The sequence below is a fragment of the Oryctolagus cuniculus genome, chromosome 4, assembly GCF_051225735.1.
Source record: "Oryctolagus cuniculus isolate XC-2025 breed Fujian yellow rabbit chromosome 4, ASM5122573v1, whole genome shotgun sequence".
NCBI lineage: Eukaryota > Metazoa > Chordata > Mammalia > Lagomorpha > Leporidae > Oryctolagus > Oryctolagus cuniculus.
This window is the reverse complement of record NC_142870.1, coordinates 48677988-48702386: the sequence shown is the minus strand read 5'-3', so window position 1 is coordinate 48702386 and position 24399 is coordinate 48677988. Positions and strand designations below refer to the sequence as shown.

The 24399-nt window shown below is 39.8% G+C and overlaps 1 protein-coding gene across 1 annotated transcript in view; it reads left to right on the top strand.

The window, feature by feature from the left end:
- Window positions 1–21374, top strand: part of LOC149126964 (syncytin-B-like) — a 56723-nt gene extending 35349 nt beyond the window's left edge. Inside the window, exon 2 of the mRNA XM_089331387.1 lies at window positions 21144–21374. Within this exon, the coding sequence (XP_089187513.1) occupies window positions 21144–21374 (231 nt within the window). The remainder of the gene's footprint in view (window positions 1–21143) is intronic.
- The last annotated feature ends 3025 nt before the right edge of the window (window positions 21375–24399 follow it).

Sequence of the window (24399 nt, the reverse complement as noted above, 5' to 3'; positions counted from 1 at the left end):
TATAAATTATTTCCTAAATAAAAATTAAGATATGTAATAAATTGCAGTGAAATTTAACAGAAGACTCAATTTTATCTGTTTTACACAACCTATGCAGCAAATCCATTTAAAATACCAAAAGATCAACTGTCTGGTATTAAAACTTGCTTGATATAGCCTTTTCTCTGATTTCAACTGGTTATATTAGGATCTGATTCACATGTGCTATAAATATACGATCTTCAAGAAACTTTGTCATGTACTCCATAACTATGAACACCTAAATGAAAGGAAAATTTAAATTGAAGACGTCTCCCAGAAGCATATCAGGATAGTCCTTGACACAGATTCCATAGCACAGATTCTTGGCAGGGAAAACAAAACTCTCTCTTGACAACTAAATAATTAAAAAAGATTGACAATTCAAATTCACAATATTAAAAAAGAAAATATTTAAATTACTTCAGAGGAAAACTTTTGAGTGTAATTAAATAATCCATTTACAGATAACCAAATTTTAATGAAACAAGAACTTCAAAATTTATTCTGCATACATTTTCAATACCTTAGAACTTGTCACTAGTTTTTTGTGGCCTTCTCATTTAAATCACTTCAAAGGCCAGCGCCGCGGCTCACTAGGCTAATCCTCCGCCTTGAGGCACCAGCACACCAGGTTCTAGTCCCGGTCGGGGCACCGGATTCTGTCCCGGTTGCCCCTCTTCCAGGCCAGCTCTCTGCTGTGGCCAGGGAGTGCAGTGGAGGATGGCCCAAGTGCTTGGGCCCTGCACCCCAAGGGAGACCAGGAGAAGTACCTGGCTCCTGCCATCGGATCAGCACAGTGCGCAGCCGCAGCGCACCAGCTGTGGCAGCCATTGGAGGGTGAACCAACGGCAAAAAGGAAGACCTTTCTCTCTGTCTCTCTCTCTCACTGTCCATTCTGCCTGTCAAAAATAAAAATAAAAAAATAAAAAATAAATAAATCACTTCAACTTGGATTTTTTTTTAATGAACACTAATAATTTTTTATGAACACTGCTTCCAAGGGCAGATCCAGATTTTGTGTGCCTTATACAACTTACAGAGCTCTGTCTAGGAATAGGAATAAAATATTATGTCTATGAAAACACATGACTAGTATCCCTCCCAGAAGCAAAATTAGCATCATGGTAATCCTGCCTCTCTCTGATCTTCATTTTATAACCAAGAAAGAATAGTTTCCTGCTGCATTGAATCAGTCATCTTAATTTACCTCGCAGGCATTATTTTCACCCCTCACAGGAGTTCTCAGGCCTTCTCTCAGCAGCAGGTTTTTCTTAACTCTTTTCTTTTATGTCCTTTCGGGAACAAAAAAACACAGTCCACTTTTCCTGTAATGATATGTCCTGATGATTTCGGAAATTCCCTTCTTATCACATCATCATTTTCTCCCAATCTTATAAAATGAGCACTGAAAGCAAAAACTGAATCAAATGCGTCTGTTAGTTCCTCCAACAAGAAGAAACAAATTCAGCTGTTTCAGACATGAGTGTAAGGCAGGGAAATACCTTTCACGGTGTTAACATGTCGGGATCAAGAACTTTACTACCTTGTGAAAACATCAGGATGCAAAAATGAAACAGGCTTATGTTTTTTATTGGATAGCTATAAATGGCAGTAGTTGTTTGCACAGAAATTACTCAATCTGAAACACAAAGGAGAATATAAAATCAATAGGACATAAAGAGAAGTCCAACCAGATTATTACTCACCACTTGCCTTCAGAATCTAACTGCAATACCATAAGAGTAATACAAAAAAAAAAAAAATGGAAAGAAATTATAAAGAACTGGAAAAATTAATACAAGCAAGTATTGTCCATGCTTTTTAAAAAAATGTTTATGTATTATTGTCTCTACTTGAAACCAGAGCAACAGAGAGAGAGGCAGCTTCCATCTGCCGATTCAATCCTCAAATGCCACAACTGCCAGGATGGGCCAGGTAAAGCTGGGACTCAGGAGTCTGCTGTCCTTTGTGGCTGGCAGGAGCCCAACCACTTGAGCCATCTCCTGCTGCCTCTCAGTATGCATTAGCAGGGAACTGGATTCCGAAGCAGAGTAGTTGCTACTCCAGCTAGGCACCCTGCTGTGGGATCCTGCATCTCCAAAACATCTTAAAGAGCTGCACCACAATGCCTGCACCTGATGCTTTCTTTCAAATAGAAGTTACTGTTATTTTTAATAAGAGAATAGCATAATAGCACAATAAATTTTGGACATTAAATCCATTTAAAATTATTTTAACATTGTCTCTTGTGTATCCATCATTTTCCCACTGGAAAGATTTCAACGGCAGTCTGGCTACAGATTTCCATTACCTGGTTTCTCACCCAGCAATAAAGAGGACATGCTCATTAATTTTAAACTGTTTATTTCAGACTACCAATGAGCTGATACACTGCATTGTATGTGCTGGGGAGGTTGACATGGAAAGAGCTTTATTCAATATTTGTTTATATTATTATCTCCATACCGTCTTACAAAATAGATTACTTATGAATATGGTAATGAATAATTTGGACTCATAGTTTGCTTTGTTAAACATAGCATTGGAATCGACCTCGGGGGAATCTCCAATTTGAGGCTCAGTTTAAAACATCCCTGTCAGTTAGTGAGTGTTAGACTCCAAGTCACCTCCAAGCCCCTGCGCTGAAATCTCATCAACAGTTTTGTCATTTCTCTGAGAGTCAAAGAAGCTACCTTCTGAGAAAACAACTGTAAACTGTAAACACTGGATCAAATAATTGCTGCTTCGTAATACAACACCATGCTTCATGATCTCAAGGCTTACATTTTGAAGACAGCCTCTGAACTGATATAAGAGCCAAAATCTATAAATTCTAGGATGAAATGTATTGTGTACCATTTCCTTCCTCAGAAAAAAATAAATGAATAAAAATAGAAATAAGTACAGCCTGCATGGCTCTCAATCTGCATCTGAAAGTGCAAATGCACTCATCAGCTTGTGTTCGAGGGACTGTCTGGGATGATGTGCTGCAGAGACAGAGACACCTTTCCCTGGAGCAAACACGTAAGAAGTGAATGTTAGAGACTTATTTCAAACTGGAGGCCACTAAACACCCTTTCCTCTTTTTCCTTTCCCTCCCACTCTCTCTCCCCAAAAAGAAAAGGAATATGATTTTTTTCCAATCACTTCCTGGCACCTTTAAGAGCAGCACAAATTCTAGTCCACTTAAAAATAATACCAGTGTCTGCTAATAATAACTGATATAATTAAAAAGGAGAGATGGGAAGCAGAATACACAGCAGACTCATAGAATGGCAGATGCCCTAAACATGACTCTGGCCTCAGACAGCCCTTAAGGCATTCAGATCTGGCTAAAAAGCCCATGAGAGTTTCTCAGGCATGGAAAGCCAAGACACTGTGGGAAAAAAAATGACCTAAATGAAAGATCTCTGTGAGTGAGATCCCAGCAGAAAGAACGGGCCATCAAAGAAGGAGCTACCTTTCTCTGAAGGGAGGAGAGAACTTCCACTTTGTTTATGGTCATTAGGGGAATGAACCTGTAGATGGAAAATCTCTCTCTCTGTCTCCCCCCACCCCACTCTGTGGTTCTGCCTTTCAAATAAATAATCTTTAAAAAATAAATAAATAAAAAGAAAAATATACTACAAAAGACATAGTCCAAAAATTAAAGCCATCACAAAAGAAAAAACAAAAAAGAAACTAACGAGTATCTCCACAAATTTCAAAAAATAAGCACAACAATTCAAGAAAGAAGAATAAAGAAGACCACAATACACTCCCCAAAGAACACAACACTTCACTACTAGAATGTGAAGATGAAGAGATTGAAGAAATGCCAGAAGTGGAATTCTAAAATGGTCGTAGGATTACTTAAAAGTATTCAGAAGCAAATCTGTGAACTAATGAAATCTGTATATGACATGAAAGAAAATTTCTCCCATGAAATTGAAATCTCAAAGAGACATCAAAATGAAAACTTGGAAATGAAGAATTCAATAGAACAAATTAAAAATGCAGTGGAAAGCCTTAACAACATAATGAGTGAAGCAGAAGAAAGAATATCCAATATAGAAGACAAATCACAGGAAATTTTACAGTCAGACCAAAAACAAGAAAGAGAAATTAGAAAACTAAAAAACACTGTTGGAGATCTACAGGGAACTATCAAATGACCAAACATATGGGTCTTAGGAGTTCCCAAAGCCATGGAAAAAGAATTAGAAGTCCTTTTAAATTAAATAATAACAGAAAACCCCTAATTTGGAGAAATAAAGGGACAGCCAAGTACAGGAAGCACATAGAACTCCTAATAGACATGACCAGAAAAGATCTTCATCATGACGGATTATAGTCAATGCAGTAAAACATAAAGAAAAGATCCTAAAATTTGCACAAGAGAAACATCAGATCACCTTCAGAGAATCTCCAATTAGAGTCACAAAAGACTTCTCATCAGAAACCCTATAGATTAGGAGAGAATGGCAAGATATAACCAAGTCATAAGAGAAAAAGACTATCAACCTGAAACACTGTATCCTGAAAAGCTCTCATTTATGAATGAAAGTGAAATAAAAACATTCCATAACAAACAGAACTTGAAAGAATTCGTCACCACCTGTCCAGCATACCAAAAGATGCTTAAGGATGTGCTATACACAGAAACATGGTCATCACTATCAAAGTGGGTGAAGGCAGAATATCGCCCAGTAAAATTAAAAAGGAAATCCAAAGTAAAAAATAGTAATATTTATTGAAAATGGCAGAGAAAAGTCATTACTTATCAATGGTTTCTTTGAATTTAAATGGCCTCAACTCTCCAATTAAAACAGACTGAATGAATAGATCAAAAAAACAAGACCCATCTATTCACTGCCTACAAGAAACACATCTCACCAAGAAAGATACATGCAGATGGAAAGTGAAATGGTGGAAAATGATATTCCATGATAATAGAAACCAAAAAAGAGCTGGTGTATCCATCATAATATCAGACAAAATAGACTTTAACACAAAAACTGTTAAAAGTGACAAAGAAGGGCACTATATAGATTAAGAGATCAATTCAACAGGAAGATGTGACATATAAATGTACCTGGTGATATATATATGCACCTAATTACAAGGTACCTGGCTATTTAAAAGAAATGTTAATGGATCTAAAAGGAGACATAGAATCCAATACAATAGTAATGGAGGACTTCAATACTACACTTTCAGCAATAGACAGATCAACCACACAGAAAATCAGCAAGGAAACAATAATGTTAATTGATACTATAGACCAAATGGATCTAACAGATATCTAGAGAACATTCCACCCTAAAGCTGCAAAATACACATTCTTCTCACCAGTACATGAAACTTCCTCTAGGATTTACCACATGCTAGGCCATAAAACAAGTTTCAGCAAATTCAAAAAATTTAAATCATACCATGCACCTTCTCAGACCACAATAGAATAAAATTGGAAATCAAAAATGTAGGAATCTCAAGAACATATACAAACACAGAAATTGAACAACATGCTCCTGAATGAACAGTGTGTCATTGAAAAAATCAAAAGAGAAATCAAAAAAATTTCTGAAAACAAATGAAGATGACAACACAATATACCAAAACCAATGGGATGCAGCAGAAGCAATGTTAAGATGAAAGTTTATAATAACTGGTGCCTACATCAAAAATTTAGAAAGACACCAAATAATTGAGCTATTAATGCATTAAGGACCTATAAAAACAACAGTAAACCAAACCCAAAACTAGTAAGAGAAAAGAAATAATTAAAATTCAAGAAGAAATAAGATCAAAACCAGAAAAAAAAAATCCACAAAAGAGCAAAAAAACCAAAAGGTGGTTTTTAAAAAGTAAACAAAATTGACACACCATTGGCCCAACTAACCAAAAAAAATTAGGGAGAAAACCCAAATTAGTACAATTAGAATGAAAAAGAAAATGTAACAACAGAAACCAAAAGAATCATCAAAAATTACTATAAAGAGCTGTATGTATTCCAATAAACTGGGAAACCTAGAAATGGATAGATTCCTGGACTCATAAACCTACATAACTTGAGACATAAAGACAGAAAAAACCTAAACAGACCCATAGCCGAGATAGACATTGAATCAGTAATAAAGACCTTCCCAACAAAGAAAAGCCCAGGACTTAATGGCTTCACTGCTGAATTCTGCCAGACATTTAAAGAAAAACTATTTTCTTTTTTTTTCATCTTCAAATATATTTTATTAGATTACCTTAACTGTAATACCAAACCAGACAAATACAACACAAGAAAATAAACTATAGGCCAATATCCCCACTGGACATAGATTTTAAAAAAAATTCCCAATAAAATACTAGCAAATTATTTTAACAACACATTAAATATACCATATTTACACTGTGACCATGTGGGATTTAATTTTTGGGATGCAAGAATGCAATTCAATCAATTTACTATGAAACAAAAATTATGTAATGATCTCATTATACAGAAAAGAACATGATGAAGTTCAGCATCCATTCAAGATCAAAATTTTCAGCAAAATAGATATAACTAGAACTTATTTTAGCACAATAAAAGTCCATACTTAACATTATCACAGCTAACATCACAAGAACTATTTTCAATTCTTCTCAAGCTATTCAAAAAAATTGGAAGGGAGAGAAGCCTCCCAAATTCTTTCTTTGAAGAGAGCATCACCTTAATTCCTAAACCTGAAAAAGATACAACAGAGAAAGAGAACTACAGAACAATTTCCCTGATGAACATAGACACAAAAATTCTCAATAAAATACTAACAAGTAGAATCCAACAACACATCAGAAAGATCATCCACCCAGACCAAGTGGGATTTATCCCTGGTCTGAAGGGATGGTTCAGCATTCACAAATCAATCAATGTAATACATCCCATTAACAAACTGCAGAACAAAAACCATGATTACCTCAATAGATACAGATAAAGCATTTCATTAAATTCAACACCTTTTCATGATGAAAATTCTAAGCAAATTGGGTATAGAAGGAACATTCCTCATCAAGGCAATCTATGACAAACCTATGGCCAGAGTCCTAATGAATGGGGAATTTTGGAAGCATTCCCACTAAGATCCAGTACCAGACAAGGATGCCCACTGTCACCATTGCTATTCAGTGTAGTCCTGGAAGTTTTAGCCAGAGCCATTAGACAAGAAAAAGAAATCAAAGGTATACTAACTGGGCAGGAAGAAGTCAAACTATCCCTATTTGCAGATGACATGATTCTATAGGGGATCCAAAAGACTCGACCTAGTGACTATTTGAACTCATAAAAGAGCTTGGTAGAGTTATATAATCAACCCACAAAAATCAAGCCTTCATATACACAAACAATGCCATGGCTGAGGACTTCTAAAATCAGTCCCATCCACAATAGTTACCAGGAAAATCAAATGCCTTGGAATAAATTTAACCAAAGATGTCAAAGATCACAATGATGAGAATTACAAAACATTAAAGAAAGAAATAAAATAGATCCAAAAAATCAAAAAATCTTCCATGTTCATGGATTTGAACAATCAATGTCATAAAAATGTCCATACTACCAAAAGCAATTTACAGATTCAATGCAATACCAATCAAAATACCAAGAACATTCTTCTCAGATATAGAAAAAAAGGATGCTGAAATTTCTATGGAAACACAGGAGACACAGAATAGCTAATATAGCGTTACACCACAATAACAAAGCCATAGACATCACCATATCAGATTTTAAGACATATTATAGGGCAGATATAATCAAAACAGCCTGGTACTGGTACAAAAGCAGATGGATAGACTAGTGGAATAGAATGGAAATGCCAGAAATCAATGCAAGAATCTACAACCAACATATATCTGACAAAGATGCTAAAACCAATCCCTGGAACAAAGACAATCTCTTCAACAAATGGTGCTGAGATAACAGGATCTCCACATGCAGAAGTAGGAAGCAAGACCCCTACCTTAAACCTTACACAAAAATTCACTCAATTAAAGACTTAAATCTAGGTACCATCAGTTATTAGAAAACATTAGGGAAGCCCTTCCAGATGTTGGCATAGGCAAAGAGCTCTTAGGAAATCCCCAGAGGCACAAGAAATCAAGTCAAATTTGACAGATTGGATTACATCAAACTGAGAATCTTCTACATTGCAAAAGGAACATATAGCAAAGTGAAGAGGCAGCCAACAGAATGGGAGAAATTATTTGCAAACTATACAGCTGATAGAGGATTAATAACCAGAACATATAAAGAAATTAAGAAACTCAACAACAAAACAAACTACCAAGTTGTTAAATGGCCAAAGGACTTAAGCAGACATTTTTCAAAAGAGGAAATCCAAATGGCACCAGACACATGAGAAAATGCTTAGGATCACTACCCATCAGAGAAATGCAAATCAAAATCACAATGCGGTTTCACCTCACCCTTGTTAGAGTTGCTTTCATACAGAAATCAACAAACAACAAATGTTGCCAAGGATGTGGGGGAAAAGGTACCCTAATCCACTGTTGGTGGGAATGTAAACTGGTAAAGGCACTATGGAACACAGTATAGAGATACCTCAGAAACATGAATATAGACCTACCATATAACCCAGCCATCCCACTCCTGGGAATTTACCCAAGGGAAATTAGATCAGCATATGAAAGAGTTATGTGCACCCCCATGTTTATTGAAGCTCAATTCACAATAGCTAAGACATGTAATCAACCCAAATGCCCATCAACTGAAGGCTGGATAAAGAAATTATGGGATATATATACCATGGAATACTACACAGCAGAAAAAAATGAAATCCAGTCATTTGCATCTAAATGGATGAAACTGGAAAGCATCATACTTAGTGAAATAATCCAGTCCCAAAGGGACAAATTCCATATGTTTTTCCCTGACCTGCAATAACTCATAGAGCACCTAAAAGGCAATCTGTAGAAGTGAATTTGACACTTTGAGAAGCATTGACTTTGAACAGCCCCTGTGTTGACTGTTGATTAACAGTTTTTCTTCATTCTATTTGTTGAAATCTTTGTTTAACACAGAGTTAATCATATGTGTATAAAGTTAATTGAATTTGATCATCAACAAAATTCAACTCAAGGGGCTGGCTGGTGCTGTTGCATAGTGGTCTAAGCCTCTTCCTGCAGCACCATATAGGTGCCATTCATGTCGCAGCTGATCCTATTCCAATCAAGCTCTGTGCTGTGGCCTAGAAAAGCAGTAGAAGATGGTCCAAGTGCTTGGGCCCCTGCACCCAAGTGGAAGACCCAGAGAAAGCTCCTGGCTCCTGGCTTCGGATTTACTCAGCTCAAGACATTGCAGCCATTTGGGGAGTGAACCAGCAGATGGAAGACTTTTCTCTCTGTCTCTTCCTTTCTCTTTCTGTAACTCTATCTCTCAAATAAACAAAATCATAAAAAAGGCAACTCAACATGGATTATAGATCTAAATGTAGGAATTTGAAATATAAGAACTTCAAAGAATCTTTGAAGATATTAGGATAAGGCACAGGGATAGAGGCCAGTGTTGTGGTGTGGTGGGTAAAGCTGTTACCCACAATGCTGTCATACCATATGGGCACTGGTTCAAGACCTGGCTGCTCCACTTCCATTCCAGCTCCCTACTGATGCACCTGGGAAAGCAAGGGAAGACGGCCCAAGTTTTGGGCCCTGCCACTCACATGGGAAACCCAGATGAAGCTCCTGGCTTCTGGCTTGTTCAGACCCGACCATTGTGGTCAACTGGGAAATAAACCAGCAAATAGAATATCTCTGTGTGTATGTGTGTGTGTTGTGTTGTGTTGTGTGTGTGTGTGTATTCCTCTTTCTGTGTAACTCTGACTTTTAAGTAAATAAATAAATCTTTTTTTAAAGAAAGACATAGGAGTTATACTTCAGGATATTAGAATGAGCAAGGATTTGTTTGAACAGACTTCAAAATCACAAGATAAAAAAACAAAAGCATACAAAAGGAATTTCATCAAACTAAAGCACTTCTGTATATCAGAGGAAACAACCAACAAAGTAAAGAGATGACCTACAGAACAGGAGAAAATATTTGAAAGCTACTCTTTGGACAATGAGTAAATAACTGGAATGTATAACAAACCCAAACAATTCAATATAGAAAAGAAAAACAACAAATAGTACAATTAAACAATTAGCAGTGGATCTAAACCGACATTTCTCAAAGAAAAACATGCAAATAGACAATAAGTACATTAAAAAAAAGTTTAACATCACTAGTCATCACAGAAATAAAAATCAAAACCACCATGAGATAGCATCTAATGCCAGTTAGATTAACTATTATCAAAAAGGTAATAGATAACAAGTACTGGCAAGAATGTGAAGAAAGGAAAAGCATTACATACTGTTGATTGACATATAAATCAGTATACTACCTATGAAAAACAGTATAGAAATTTTATAAAACTAAAAATCTACCAATGATTCAGCTATCCCACTTGCTGTGTATTCATCCAACGAAAGCTGAATCATCGTCTTAAGCATCTGCAATCCCATTTTTTTTTTTTTGTAACACTATGATAAGCCAAGATGTGAAATCAACCAAGGTGTCCATCAACAGATGAATGGATAAAGAAAAGGTGGTGTATACACACAATGGAATGTCACTCAGCCACTTTAAAATCAAGGGTTAAATCTTGACATTTGCAGCAAAATGAGACTGGTAGTTATTATGTAAAGTGAAATAAGCCAGGAACAGAAAGGTAAATATTGCATCTTTTTTTTTTTTTTTTTTTTTTGCTAAAGACTAGGAGGGATAGAAGGAAGGGTGATAAATGGAGGTTTGAAAACAGGTATTGAAACACAACTAGATAGAAGAAATAAATTCTAATATTTCACAGCACAATGTGGTGACTATAGGTCACAAAAACATTTTACATAGTTTATGAAGAACTATAAAGAGAGATGTTTGAATTTCTAAGCACAAAAAAACGCTAAGGAATCAGAAATAGTAATTACCCTGATTTGATCAATATCCACTGTACATATGTATTAAAATACCATAGTCTGTCCCAACAAATATGTGCCACTATTGCATGTTAATCAAAAACAAAACAAAAGCAAAAAATATTTTAGAATCCATTTGTGATTTTTACTCAGCTTCATTCACCATGGTTGACACTGAGTTGCATAAGGAAGCAACTTAGTGTGGCAGAGTGACTTTTTCAATCTAATCTTACCTCTGATGCATAATTGTATAATATTTGACAACCAGTTAAACAAGCTATATCTCAGTCTCCTCATTTATAAATCAGGAATGATAATAAAACAAAACTCAGACTTATGCTGACAGAGTTAAAAATAAAGTTAATGCAGCTACAATGTTTAAGAGAGTGACTTCACAGCATAAATATTTTGAAATGTTACCTACAATGTTAGAAAAATAGTCTTACAGGAAAAGCTTATAACCTAAAAAGCTTTGGTGCATATTCAATGACTCAACTATGTGTCCATTCCTCTCACAATCTTCAAATTCTTGCCACGTTTTTCTGGATGGCCATTGTGTCACAGTGGAAAAGCCACAACTCGAGACACCTGCATCCCATGTTGGAGTGTCAGTTTGAGTCCTATCTGCATCTAATCCAGCTTCTTGCTAATGCATCCTGGGAGACATGGGATAATGATTAAAGTACTTGATCCTGCCAAATGGAGTTCCTGACTCCTGGCTTCAGCTTGGTCCAGCTCTGGCTGTTTTGATCATTTAAAGGTGTGAACCAATAGATGGAAGATTGATCTCTCTCTCTCTCTCTCTCTCTCTTCCTCTCTCTCTCAATCTTTCTCTCTGCCTATTTGGTAGATGAGAAAAAAATTATTTTTTCACTAGGTGTCCTCTAAATTTTCAAAAGCCCTTTTGGTATCTAGCAACAACTGGTAGCCACATAAAAGCTTCAGTCCAGGTGATTTTGAACTTTTTCAGGTATTTGTTCCTAGAGAGAATAGTTACTAAACACAGACTTGTCCATGCACTGTGACTGTCATTAAGATATTGTAAGAAAAGAAATGAAAGCCATTCTCTCAAGTTTCCCAGCTAGAGGAGGAAAGGGGAGAGAGGAAAGGAACAGACAAGCACCTATCAATTTTCGACATCTGCCTTACCTTAAATTAAAATGACAGTAGTCTCCATCATTATCTGTCCTGGGTCCATTTTAATTTTTTGTATTGGTGTCATTGCTTCAAGAATCCAATAAGTTCTGATACATACCACAGTTTTGTTCTGAATGCTACCAGCAGCCTGCCCTGGCTTCTGTCATGTGGGCTTCTCTCTGAGTCTTTGCATCTGCCATGGCTGCTCTCTAATCTGCTTTGCCACCAAACATGGAGAGAGATAAACTGAAGGTTGAAGAAGGCACAGACCCTAACTGTGGGTTTGTATGTTATTATACCTCAAAACTTTCAGCATATTGGAGAGGCAGTATAAACAAGTGCTGAATGGATGAATTAATATATGAAATAATTCATGAATAAATACAAAAAAATTAAGCCATATTTTTTCCTGTCTTCATCCCCAAGTACAGGACTTTTTACTCCATGTGTGAGCAATCAAAAAGAAGCTTTTCTTAAAAAAATGAAATCAGTTAATATATTCCTTTTTGACAATTATACCTTGTACACAAAAGAAACTATTGTTTTGTATTTTCTGTTATTATTTTTATTATTTTCCTATCAAACACTTTAGTGGCCTCATTGCTGTATATTCGAAGGATTTCCCCAAGATGACCCTCCTGAAAAAAAAATAAAAGGGGGCCGGCACCGTGGCTCACTTGGTTAATCCTCCGCCTGAGGCAGTAGCATCCCATATGGGCGCCAGTTCTAGTCCCAGTTGCTCCTCTTCCAGTCCAGCTCTCTGCTGTGGCCACGGAGGGCAGTGGAGCATGGCCCAAGTGCTTGGGCCCCTGCACCTGCATGGGAGACGAGAAGGAGGCGCCTGGCTCCTGGCCTCAGATTAGCACAGTGCGGGCCGTGGCAGCCATTTGGGGAGTGAACCAACGGAAGGAAGACCTTTCTCTCTGTCTCTCTCTCTCACTGTCTATAACTCTACTTGTCAAATAAAAAAAAAAAAAAAGAAAAGAAAATAGAAAAAAATTAGCCCTCTCCCACTCCCTAATTGCTGAAAGTTGAAGTTCTTCAAATATCTTCTATTTTAAGCTGCTACAGGATAATGGTGAGGATGATAATGGGATTGCACAGTTAACATTTATGGAAGTGTTTTAGAATATTTCAACACTACAGTACAAGGTGTCTGTGAACTAGAAACTTTGATCCCATTTACAGATAGGAAAACTAAGGCTTGCTGCAGATAAAATTACAGTAATTGGTATAGTCAGGACTCAAATTCAAATGTGCTCATAACCAAACCCCACAATCTGGCCACTAAGTCATGGTTTAGGTACTAAGCAAAATCAAATTTCAGTGGTCCAGCACAGTAGATTGTATCTGTACCTCACTGCTTTCCATCTCTGTGTGTCTTTTATGCTTTCCATGGGTACATAGAAATAGTTCCCACTCCACGGACTTCGATCTGGTCACATGAGTTGGTTTGCCCAAAGAAATAGAAACTGAAATTATATTTGCCATATCCAAACAAAGCTTTTATTTTTAAAAGAGATTTATTTGTTTATTTGAAAGGCAGAGTAAGAGCAAGACAGAGAGACAACTCCACTTTTCCTATGGATCACACCCCAAATGGCCACAATGGCTGGGGCTGGACCACGCCAAAGCCAGAAGTCTGAACCTCCCTCTGGGTCTCCCACATGGTGGCAGCATCCCAAGTACTTGGGCCATTTTCTGTTGCTTTCCTGGGTATATTAGCAGGGACCTGAATTCTAAGTGCAGCAGCCGGGATTCAAACCAGAACTCTGATATGGGATGCCACCATTAGAGGCAGCAGCTTATCTCACTGTGCCACGATGTCTGCATCCCCCCAAAAGGCTTATTTTCTTTTTAAAAAGATTTATTTATGGAGGATGTACCAACGGCAAAGGAAGACCTTTCTCTCTGTCTCTCTCTCTCACTGTCCACTCTGCCTGTCAAAAAAAAAAAAAAAAACACAAAAAAAGATTTATTTATTTTACTTGAAGGGCAGTTACAGAGACAGAGAAATTTTCTATCTGCTGGTTTATTCCCCAAATGATTACAGCAGTTGGAAATAAGCCAAGCCAAAGCCAGGAGCCAGGAACTCCATCCTAGTCTCCCACATTGGTGTAGAGGCCCAAGCACTTGGGCCATTCTCTGCTGCCTTCCCAGGCACATTAGCAGGGAGCTGGATCAGAAGTGGAGCATCCAGGACATGAATCAACACTCATACGGGATGCTGGAATTGCAGGCAGCAGTTAACCTACTATACCACAACCCTAGCCCTACGAACAAAACTTAAATGTAATTGTGTGGTACATCTTTTTGGTCTCTTATTCTTCCCTTCTGCCACAAGAAGAGAAGGGTATATCCCACAGAAAAGAGCAGAGCCAAATAGATCCGTTGTAAACCATTGAAATTTTGGGTTGCTCTAATGGAATAAAGCTGATATTACCAATAGACTATAAGTCCATACTTAGCTGAAGATGTAGAGAAAGAAGATAAAAAATGACTCTGCCAAAAGTTCATAGCCATGAAGAAAAGGAGAAAGTAAATGCTTAAAGATATCAAAGCACATGAGAAAAAATATTGAATTTTTTAAAATTTGCATCATTCCAAGTGATCATTTGTCACTTGCAGTCTCAAAATAAGAATGGAAAGAATAGGCCGGCGCCGCGGCTCACTAGGCTAATCCCCAACCTAGCGGTACTGACACACCGAGTTCTAGTCCCGGTCGGGGCGCTGGATTCTGTGCCGGTTGCCCTTCTTCCAGGCCAGCTCTCTGCCGTGGCCAGGGAGTGCAGTGGAGGATGGCCCAAGTGCTTGGGCCCTGCACCCCATGGGAGACCAGGAGAAGCACCTGGCTCCTGCCATCGGATCAGCACAGTGTGCCGGCCGCAGCGCACCAGCTGCGGCGGCCATTAGAGGGTGAACCAATGGCAAAAGGAAGACCTTTCTCTCTGTCTCTCTCTCTCACTATCTACTCTCCCTGTAAAAAAAAAAAAAAAAAAAAAAAAAAGAATGGAAAGAAAAGAGAAGTAAAGCCAGGTCCCCCCTGTCAGCCTTTCGATGGGAAAATTTGCTCGTGGTTTAGACAGCACCTTAGGTCCTCCACTAATGACTCTGTCCCTAGTTTTATATTCTGTGAGTTTAAAATGCTTATTAGATTCATTTTCTCCAGACTTGAAACAGTGAAATTCTAGATGGCTACGCACATGAAATCTCTGCTGGAAGCAGTTTCTGCAAGCTGGCACTGCATCGCCTCGAGAAGCCACCTCCTGCTGGAACCCTGTCTTGACTCCCATTCCCAGTGATGCCCCTTTTCAGCATGAAGCAGCCAGAGCGATCATCGCCCAGTTCCCTAACAGAAGTTAGGGTCCATTCTTGTTGAAGGGGGAATGTGAGGAGTCATGGGTTAATAGGCAGCCTGGAGATTGACAGTGGAAAATGTTCCCCCCAAAAGTCATCCTTAGCGAAGTCAGAAGTGCCTGCCTGCCCACTCCTTGGGAACTTCCAGTCTTGTGAGAATAGCAAGGGAGTGATAACTCTACCCTTCTAAGTTCCCAGTTTGTTGTGAAAACAAATTAGACACCCTTGTGATGGCTCTTTTGTTTTATCATGAGCAAGCCAGATAGGATAAAGGATTGCAAATCAGGTCTTTTGTTGGGTTTGTCCTCACCTTACTGATTGACAGTTTCTGCCTCAAAATTATACTTAAAAACTCCAGTGCCATAGCGTCTTTTGGGTTTTTTTTTCCTCTCTTGGAAGCTCCCCTCCATGCCACTCTGGCTAGAGCCCTTTGACTCTAATAACTCTTGCTTTTTAAATTCATACACACACACACATACATATAGGATACACTTGAGGCAACAGGAAGGTACGAATGGACTACCTAGAAGAATCTCAACACAATTGAACAAGCACATATTCTGGAAATGTCAGAGCCCAAGTTCTGTGAATAGATATGATTCATGAAAAACATGAATGAGGCCTCATGCTAATGGGAAAGTCCCATCAAATTCTCACAACCATTCTACCTATCTAGTCTCCTATTATAGGTGAGAAATCTGGAACTCTGAGTGAATCTATGCGTCTTGCAAGAAGCAGAAAATATGTGATGACAGGTGGTCTGGCTTTATAATCTGTACTCCTAAACACACAGCAGTATTTGCTTGTGTTAAGAAGAGACTTTTCTTTCACTGAATAGAAAAGACTGTAGAAGAGTTTGAGCTTAAACAGATCATTTTCTATAGTGAAGGGAAGGAGGTAAAGGAAACGGATTGACACATTAAAGGATCTGAACACAACACTGAGAACTTTGCTCCCACTGTCCAGTGGTGTCATTCCTCTGATAGTGTCCAGCTGACCCAATGGTGTCAGCCCTCCAATATTGTCCAATTACAAGTACAAACCTTAGACTCTACTGATTACAGGTGGCATCCATGTTTGAGGGGCTGCAGAGCAGGTGCATTGGACAGACATGGGGATAAGGAGCTCTGTACCTTCAAATATGAGAAAAAAGAAAGCCAAGAGTGATGAATAAATAAATAAATAAATAAATAACCACAAACAGTTACTTCTGCTTCTTTATCCCAGACATTACAAGAATATCCCATAACTTTTACCTTTCTGTTTTCCTCCTTTGTGTAATGCTTTTTCTTCTCTCTGATTTTTTGCTTGTGTAAAAGTCAAAGGTACTATTTGTTTTTGCTTTTTCTTTTATTTTTGAACAATTCTCTGTAATCTTGTGGTTTACATGGCAAATTGCAAGATGAAGTCCGGGTAAAATTACTCTCAAGGCTATTGGAAATAAGAAGCATATTGGGGGTGGATACTGTGGAGCAGCAGGTTAAGACTCCACTTGGGACATATCCCACATTCCATATCCGAGTGTCAGCTCAAGTCCTGGTTATTCCACTTCTGATCGAGCTCCTTGCTAATGTGGCCGGGTCCCTGCCACCCACATAGAAGGAGTTCCTGGATGCTGGTTTCTGCCCGGCACTGCCCTAACATGCATCTGAGAACAGAATCAGCAGATAGAAGATATGTCTCTCTCTCTCTCTCTTGCTCTGACTTTAATCTAAATAAATAAATCAGAAAATCTGAAAAACAAAGTGTACCAGGTCCACACTTACAAAAACATATAAAACAACAACATTTAATAATTGTTCACACTTTAAAGCAATGTACAGAAATCTTACATGCAGCTGTATTTAGAACACATCTTGCAGTATATGGCAACTCTCCACTCCACTCTGAATCCGTGGTCATTGTGACTATATTTTCATATCCGGATCAAGAAAGGAATCTGTTTTTTTCCCTTTGAATGCGTACCTGCCTTCTTTGAAAAATGGAATGTAGTAAAAATAATGGTATGTCAGTTTCAAGCCTAGGCCTCACAAAGTCCTGCATGGCCTCTAAATTTCTCTTGGATTCAAGCCAGAAATCAGAGAAACATCCTGGCTTAGCTGACTTGAGAATGAAAGACTGTGTAGCCCGAATGAACCATACCAGCTGAGGTCATCCTTGATAAGTCAGCCACAAGCCCCCAGCAGTTACTCACACACAGCGAGTGAGCCTAGCCAAGAGTGGATGATCCCCTCAGCTGAGGCAGCCCACCTTGTTGATCTACAAAATTGCAAGATCCACAAATGATAATTGTGTTGAGAGTCATTTCATAGTGCTTTGTTGTATAACAAAAGCGAACAGATTCATGGAAGGTGTGTGCTCTTCATCCAGGCCTAGACCTGACCTCAGTGAGCTAAGGAAATGTGTTTTTGTCACCACTAGTGTCTTCTCTCAAGTGTGAATTGACAGCAGGAACAAAGACATGGGTAATAGGCCTAGGTCAAGAAGACAGTGTGCATGGTTTGTCTTCTGCTATCCTGAAACACCAGGTCTTATAAACACAACCTGGGTCAGCCTGTACTGGAAGAGTCCGGTTCTCCTTTCTTTTGGGTTTTCAGGCTCTGAAATTTATCACTGTTTTCTGTCAGTTCTTCACCTGTGGTTGAACTTCAAAAGCAGATGAGGAAAAGCAAAGAGGAAATGTGAAGAAAATAAGAGCCTGCTTCCCAAGGGAAACAAAGCCGAATCTGTTTTCAAGAGAGACCACGTGAAACATGGACCAGACTGCTGGTTATGTCAGAGTGTGTGACAAAGTGTGATCCCAAGAAGGGGGAAATTATTCTCCCCACTTTGGAGGAAACTCAGACCAATAAGAAGTCAATGGCAAAACCTGGGGGCAGTGACAGAATGTGGGATTGATAATGATGTTCCGCAGAAGGGCAGGTCCCTCAGGGCCCAGCTGCAGTGGAATATCTGTACTGAACATGGATGAAGTGCTTTTGTCACTGGTAAATGCCCCAAAAAGCTCTAAAGACTTTATTGTGACTCTTTCCTACTTCAAGACCCTAAAGTTTCCAAAGCACCTGATGTTCTCCACAGTTGCTTTTTTTTTTTTTATTGTCAGCTACATTCTTGAAGAAGATATAATCACCAGGGACCCTGAGTCAGCCCAAACCCAACAGCAAGGGCAATGCCTGGCTAGAGGGATCAGCAAGTGGCCAAAGGTCACCACTCACCTTACTTTAATGCTAAGATCTCTAAAGTAGGAGGAGTTTTATGTCTCATTACCATAAGATGGAATGTATGCCAAGACATGTTTGTGAACTGTAGCTGCAGGCACTTGTGCCCATCCCTGCGAGCGATGACAAGACCTTCCCCTCTTGCATATCATTTCCCACTAAAACAAGAATACTCAGTTCCCCTTACTGGAGGAGTCACAACTGCAGAAATGATTCGCATAGTCCTCTTATTTGCTGCAAATAAACTGGTTTGCGGGACAGCTCCTTCTGGCATGTTCTTGATTACACTTGTCAGGAAACAGACCCCAAATTTGGGTTGAGTAACACTTTCTGAGAACATTACAGAATACCAAAGGCAACAGTTACAGAGGGTCATGAACTTGGAGTTGTGAGAGTGTAAACCCTACACAGAACAATTATAATGCACAGGCTGGAAGAAAGCTCTGGCATAATTTGTGCTACCTGGGACCAGCACTGTGGCTTAGCAAGTAAAGCTGCCTGCTTCAGTGCCAGCATCCCAAATGGGCATGAGTTCAAGTCCTGGCTGCTCCACTTCTGATTCAGCTCTCTGCTATGGCCTGGCAAAGCAGTAAAAAAGGGCCCAGGTGCTTGGTCCACTGCACCCATGTGGGAGACCTGGAAGAAGCTCCTGGCTCCTGGCTTCTGGCTTTGGATAGGCACAGCTCCAGCTGTTGTGCCCATCTGGGGAGTGAACCAGTGGATGGAAGACCCCTCTCTCTCTCTGCCTCTCCTTCTCTCCCTGTGTAACTCTGACTTTCAAATAAATAAATAAATCTTTTTTAAAAAATTGTGTTACCTTAAATATTGTGAGATGTTAAGTTTGGGTAATGTATCACAAAATAATTTAAATTAAGAGTAAAATCTGTAAAATAGACTATGATGAGGCTCCTGACTTTCAAGGTCAACAACTTGGCAACAGTGAAAAAAAAGAGTGCTTTCTTGCCTCTGGAGGAAACATGAACTGTGTCTCCATTTCCTTTCAGTCACTTCAAGCTCTCCTCACCCCGGTCAGTCTGAGGAATAACACCAGTCAGTAACATAAGCTGGTGTCCCCCACAGTGCTGGGTTTCCTTCCGTTTCTAATTGGGCTACTGGCTCCGCAGCAATGCTCTCTCGCGCAGGAAAGCAATGGTTGTGCAGTCCAAGACTGCTGCCTCCTTTCACATTCCGTGACTTGACACTCAACAGCAAGAAAGCCACCCTCACGGAGGCCTAACAAATGCTCTCAACCTGAAACAGACACGCATGTTTTCACTGGCCTCTGCAATCAGCCTGTCAAGTTGGAAGAGAGGAGATGGGGGGAGAAGAAGAGAAAGCTGCCAGAGTGCAATCCTTGGCGCACTCTTGTCAAAAGAATTGTAACTGCTTTGTTTGTTTACTAACAAAGATGTCAAAGTCCAGCCCAGGCCTGGGGTTTTACATATTGATAGTATCAAGGAAAAAGGGAGTAGAAAAAAGACTATTTTTCGTTTCTTTTCTCTGCCTAACAGAATGTCAACAAAGAGCTCAGGGCTCCCTGGGGAAGATGAAGGCATTGCTGCTCTGGCCTGAGGAGGTTTCCCCCTTGCAAACTAATCACACCTAAGAGCTGCCCTGAGCCTGCCAGGTTTGACATGCGGTACAAAGTGCTCTTTGAGTGCCACAAATATTGACAATTGAAAGGATTGGCGGTTCCTCTGCTTTTATAATACGTAATAACAATGTTTCTTAGCATTCTTCAACACTGGACTCCAAAGTGATACGCTTCCACTGGCCAGTAGTGAGATACAGAAGCACAAATAGGACAGCTCAATGTGTGCAGGAAGATTATTACCTCTGCCCACCAAAAAGAATACCGGCATTTAAACATCGTCTCAGCCCTTCCACTGGGTCCTGCAGTGTCCTCTGCTTGCAAAAGCAGAGAGGGTTCCTCTGTGGGTTTAGCATTCAGCTGATCTTCCCCTCCAACTCCCCAAGTTCAGGGAGGAAAAAATTAAAATGAAGAGTGCCCTGCCTGGGACGACTCCTCATTTCCACAGATGGGTTACCATTCTCACGACTGTAAGCAAGTCTCCCTAGAGGGTCATATTTAATAATCCAGAAGCAGTCAAGTCCTCAGTCAGCAGCTGCAATGATGCCTAAGGATTTTCAGACACCAAGATGTTCTGATCAGTAGCTTCTTTCTGTTTGCTTTGCCTTTTTCTAAACAAAACGTCTGTGTTTCTGAGAGCTGTATGAGCTTTGTGAGCTAAAGAAGACAACACGCAGCTTTCTATTAGACACCTCTGATGCAGATGAACTCGTAGAAAACCACATTTGCCCACATACAGTAAAGGAATTCCCAGACGCCTTGAAAAGAATTGGCAGTTGGGAGTGTAAAAGTGAACTGTGATTTCACTTTCTCTGGTGAGGAAATAACTCCTCCAGTGCTTCACTGACCTTTCCAAGGTGATGGGGAAGTGTGCTTATCAGGGTGAGCTGGAAAACCCCGTAGGTGTAATGGACTGGGGGCAGCAGGTTCACCGAAGGGTTTCAAAAGCTGGACGAAGCGAGAGACCTCCAGAGACTGCTGCAGCTACCCAGCCACAGGCTTGGAAAGGGCCAAGGAAACACCCAGAGTGGAGAGGAATCTACATAAGGAAAAGGAGAGGAATCTAAGGAAGGAAAAGGTCGAAGACTCAAATTTCCTGGCTATGGAAGGGTGCCCTGCAGGAGAATTAGTGTCCCTATCCCAAGCGTCACAATAACAATAGCAACATGCTTTAGTATGGATAATTAGCATTTCTGTATCTTTAAGGATGACTAGATCACTTTTAGTACACTTAGGTGTATTTTTATTGGTCTGCAACATAAATCTACTTCCTGGGCACACACAGCTTCAAACCCTGCCCCCTCATTCACCTTCCCACTGGCTTAGAAATGTTGACTGATCACACTGCCTTTGTTTAGTCCTGGATGGGAAAAAATTAGATCTTCCCTTTAGGATCCTTTTTTTGCGTGCTTCTTTAGAAACAGTCAGAATTGGCTCATAGGATTTCTATGGTCATGTGGCTAAAACAGCATACTTTTGTTGTTTTTAAGCAATAAAATACTAGAAATATTAGAACTCTGTTTTCACCAAGCCAAAGCCGGAAATCGTCTTGTGCTTTGCTCCTTAATTTGGCATGAGGCTCTGCTTGTTCTGATTTGATCTCTCGATAGTTGCTAATCTTCTGATAGAGGGGAAAAAATTAATTCTGTAAATGGCCCTCTGCTGATCAGGGGCTCTTAAATGCTCAGCTTTATTTGTCAGCAGCTCCATCCTCAGCACTGAGTCCGCTTCTCCCTTTGCACACACTGCAAATTCTACCTCTGCACCTGTGCCAGCTCCTGGCACACACACGCCCACCCACTCCTCACTCTCTATGATCAAGTTAAAGTGTGTATCAAAATAAACCCGAAACACTGTAAAGCCTAATGGAAAATTTAATCCGTCTCTATTTTTGCGAGTACTGCCAGGAATTGTAAATTGTGTTTGTAACTGATGGATGCCATCCTGTGGAGAAACTTGGTAAGACTGAGCCATTGCTCACTTGCCTCTGGTCAGCTTTGTCTGATGCAGTGAGCAGTAGGTAGATGTGCATTTTACACTCCACCGACCCTAGGATTGAACTAGAATAAACCCCAGGATGCTCCCCACGAACGACTCCAACTCCCATTAGGGTAGCAGCCTAAATCATTTATTGAAAGGCTACTAGCAGACTCGGCGAGGGAATTTGGCTTGTTCCACAGATCCTGCTACATACATAAAACCTCACGTGTCTCCATGGTGTTCTCTTGAAAAGTCTGCGTGACTATTTCTTCCCTTCAAAAGTGGAAAGAGAAAAACTGCGGTACTATATCTCGATGAGGTGAGAACTCAATTCTGCTTTATAACCGAGCTGGCCGCCCACCTCCCCCAATGAATCAAGCCGATTAGCTGTCGAGTAGGAACTGCGGAGAGCCCACCCCGGTGCGGTCACCTTTACACCTAACAGCACAGGAAAATTACAATTTCAAAAAAAAAAAATAATAAAAGGCATTTAGTCACTTACTTTAAAATAGCAAATCCAGTCATTGTCGTCAGGGTAGCCTAACACAATTTCCTGCCCTCTCAGCCTTGCCGGGCTGTTTTCTCCTCACTGTCTTTGCACAGGGGAAGGTGAGTGATGAGAGCAGCAGTCTCACCACGGGCAGTGGCCGAGCAGCTCCTAAAAGCACTTGAGTCTGTTATTTTAGAGACGCTCCCAGAGGAAAGTGACAGGCTGAGAGTGGCCCTTTCAAGTAGCCATGTGTGTATATATGAGAGAGAGAGAGGCAAAACAGGAAGAAAGAGACAAATACACAGGCAGAGCTCTCACCTGTTGGCTCGTTCCCCAAATGGCTGCAATAGCAACAGTTAGGCCAGCTGAAGTCAGGAGTCTGGAATTCAATCCAAATCTCCCACCTGGGTGACAGGAACCCAGTTTCTTGAGTCATTACCAGTGTCTCTCTCTCATCGTCTACATTAGCGGGAAGCTGGAATCCAAAGCAGAACCAGAACACAAACCTAAATGCTGTGATATGACACAAGACCATCGTAATCAGTAGGCCAAACCTGCCCCTCGAGTAATCATATTTGTCGATGGCACTACCCTGAGTAAGTAAACTGTAAATCATGCCTGCATTGTGGCTTTATCCTATCCCTGTGCACTTATATATCATTTGGGTGATACCTTACCATGTTTGGTAAGAACTTTGAATGTTTTTCCTCATTTCCATTATTAGATTATGGACTCTTCAAAGCAGGAAAAATCTTACATAATGTTGCATCATTCAAAAAACAAAACAAATAAGTAATGTCTTTATTATCTTAGAAACTTACTTTAAAAGATGGAGACAGAAAAAAAGCAACTAAATGAAATACAGTTCCCCTTACTTAGAGAGTATTCCCTTTAAATTATTGTGCTATACAAAAAAAATAAAATTATGCCTATTTTCAAATATCTATTTCCTCTACTAGCAAAGAAAAAACCAAAACCTTAACTAGGAAGCTGTGTGATAACTGCAAACACGCAGCTCGGCTAGCACACATCAGACAGAGAAAATAAAAACAACGAGGGGTGGGTGTTGTGCAGCAGCAGGTTAACCTCTTGCTTGTGATGCCCACATCCCTATCCCTCTCCCTCTCCCTCTCCCTCTCCCTCTCCCTCTCCCTCTCCCTCTCCCTCTCCCTCTCCCTCTCCCTCCCTTACAAGTAAATAAACAAATCCTGAGAAAGGAGGAGAGGAGAATAAAGGAGAAGAGGGGAGAAGAGGGGAAAGAATAGGAGGGGAGGAGGGGAGGAGAGGAGGAGAGAGGAGAGAAAGAGAAGAGAGAAGAGGGAAAAGAAGGTAAGGAAAGGCACTAGCTGGCCCATCAGTGTTTTTACTACCTTCTATGGATAGAACAAGGTTTTTCAAGCTCTGGACTATTAGCACATTTTTTACTAGATAATTCTGTGCTTTATGGGGATGGATGTGTATATTATATTTAGTGATGTCCTTGGTGCTACCCAGTAGATGCTAATAACATTTCTTCTCAAATTGTAACAAACAAAAATAGCTACTTCCAGACACAACAAAAGTCTTCCACAGGGGCCAGCTCTGTGGAGCAATGAGTTAATCTGCCTTCTCATGTGCTAGCA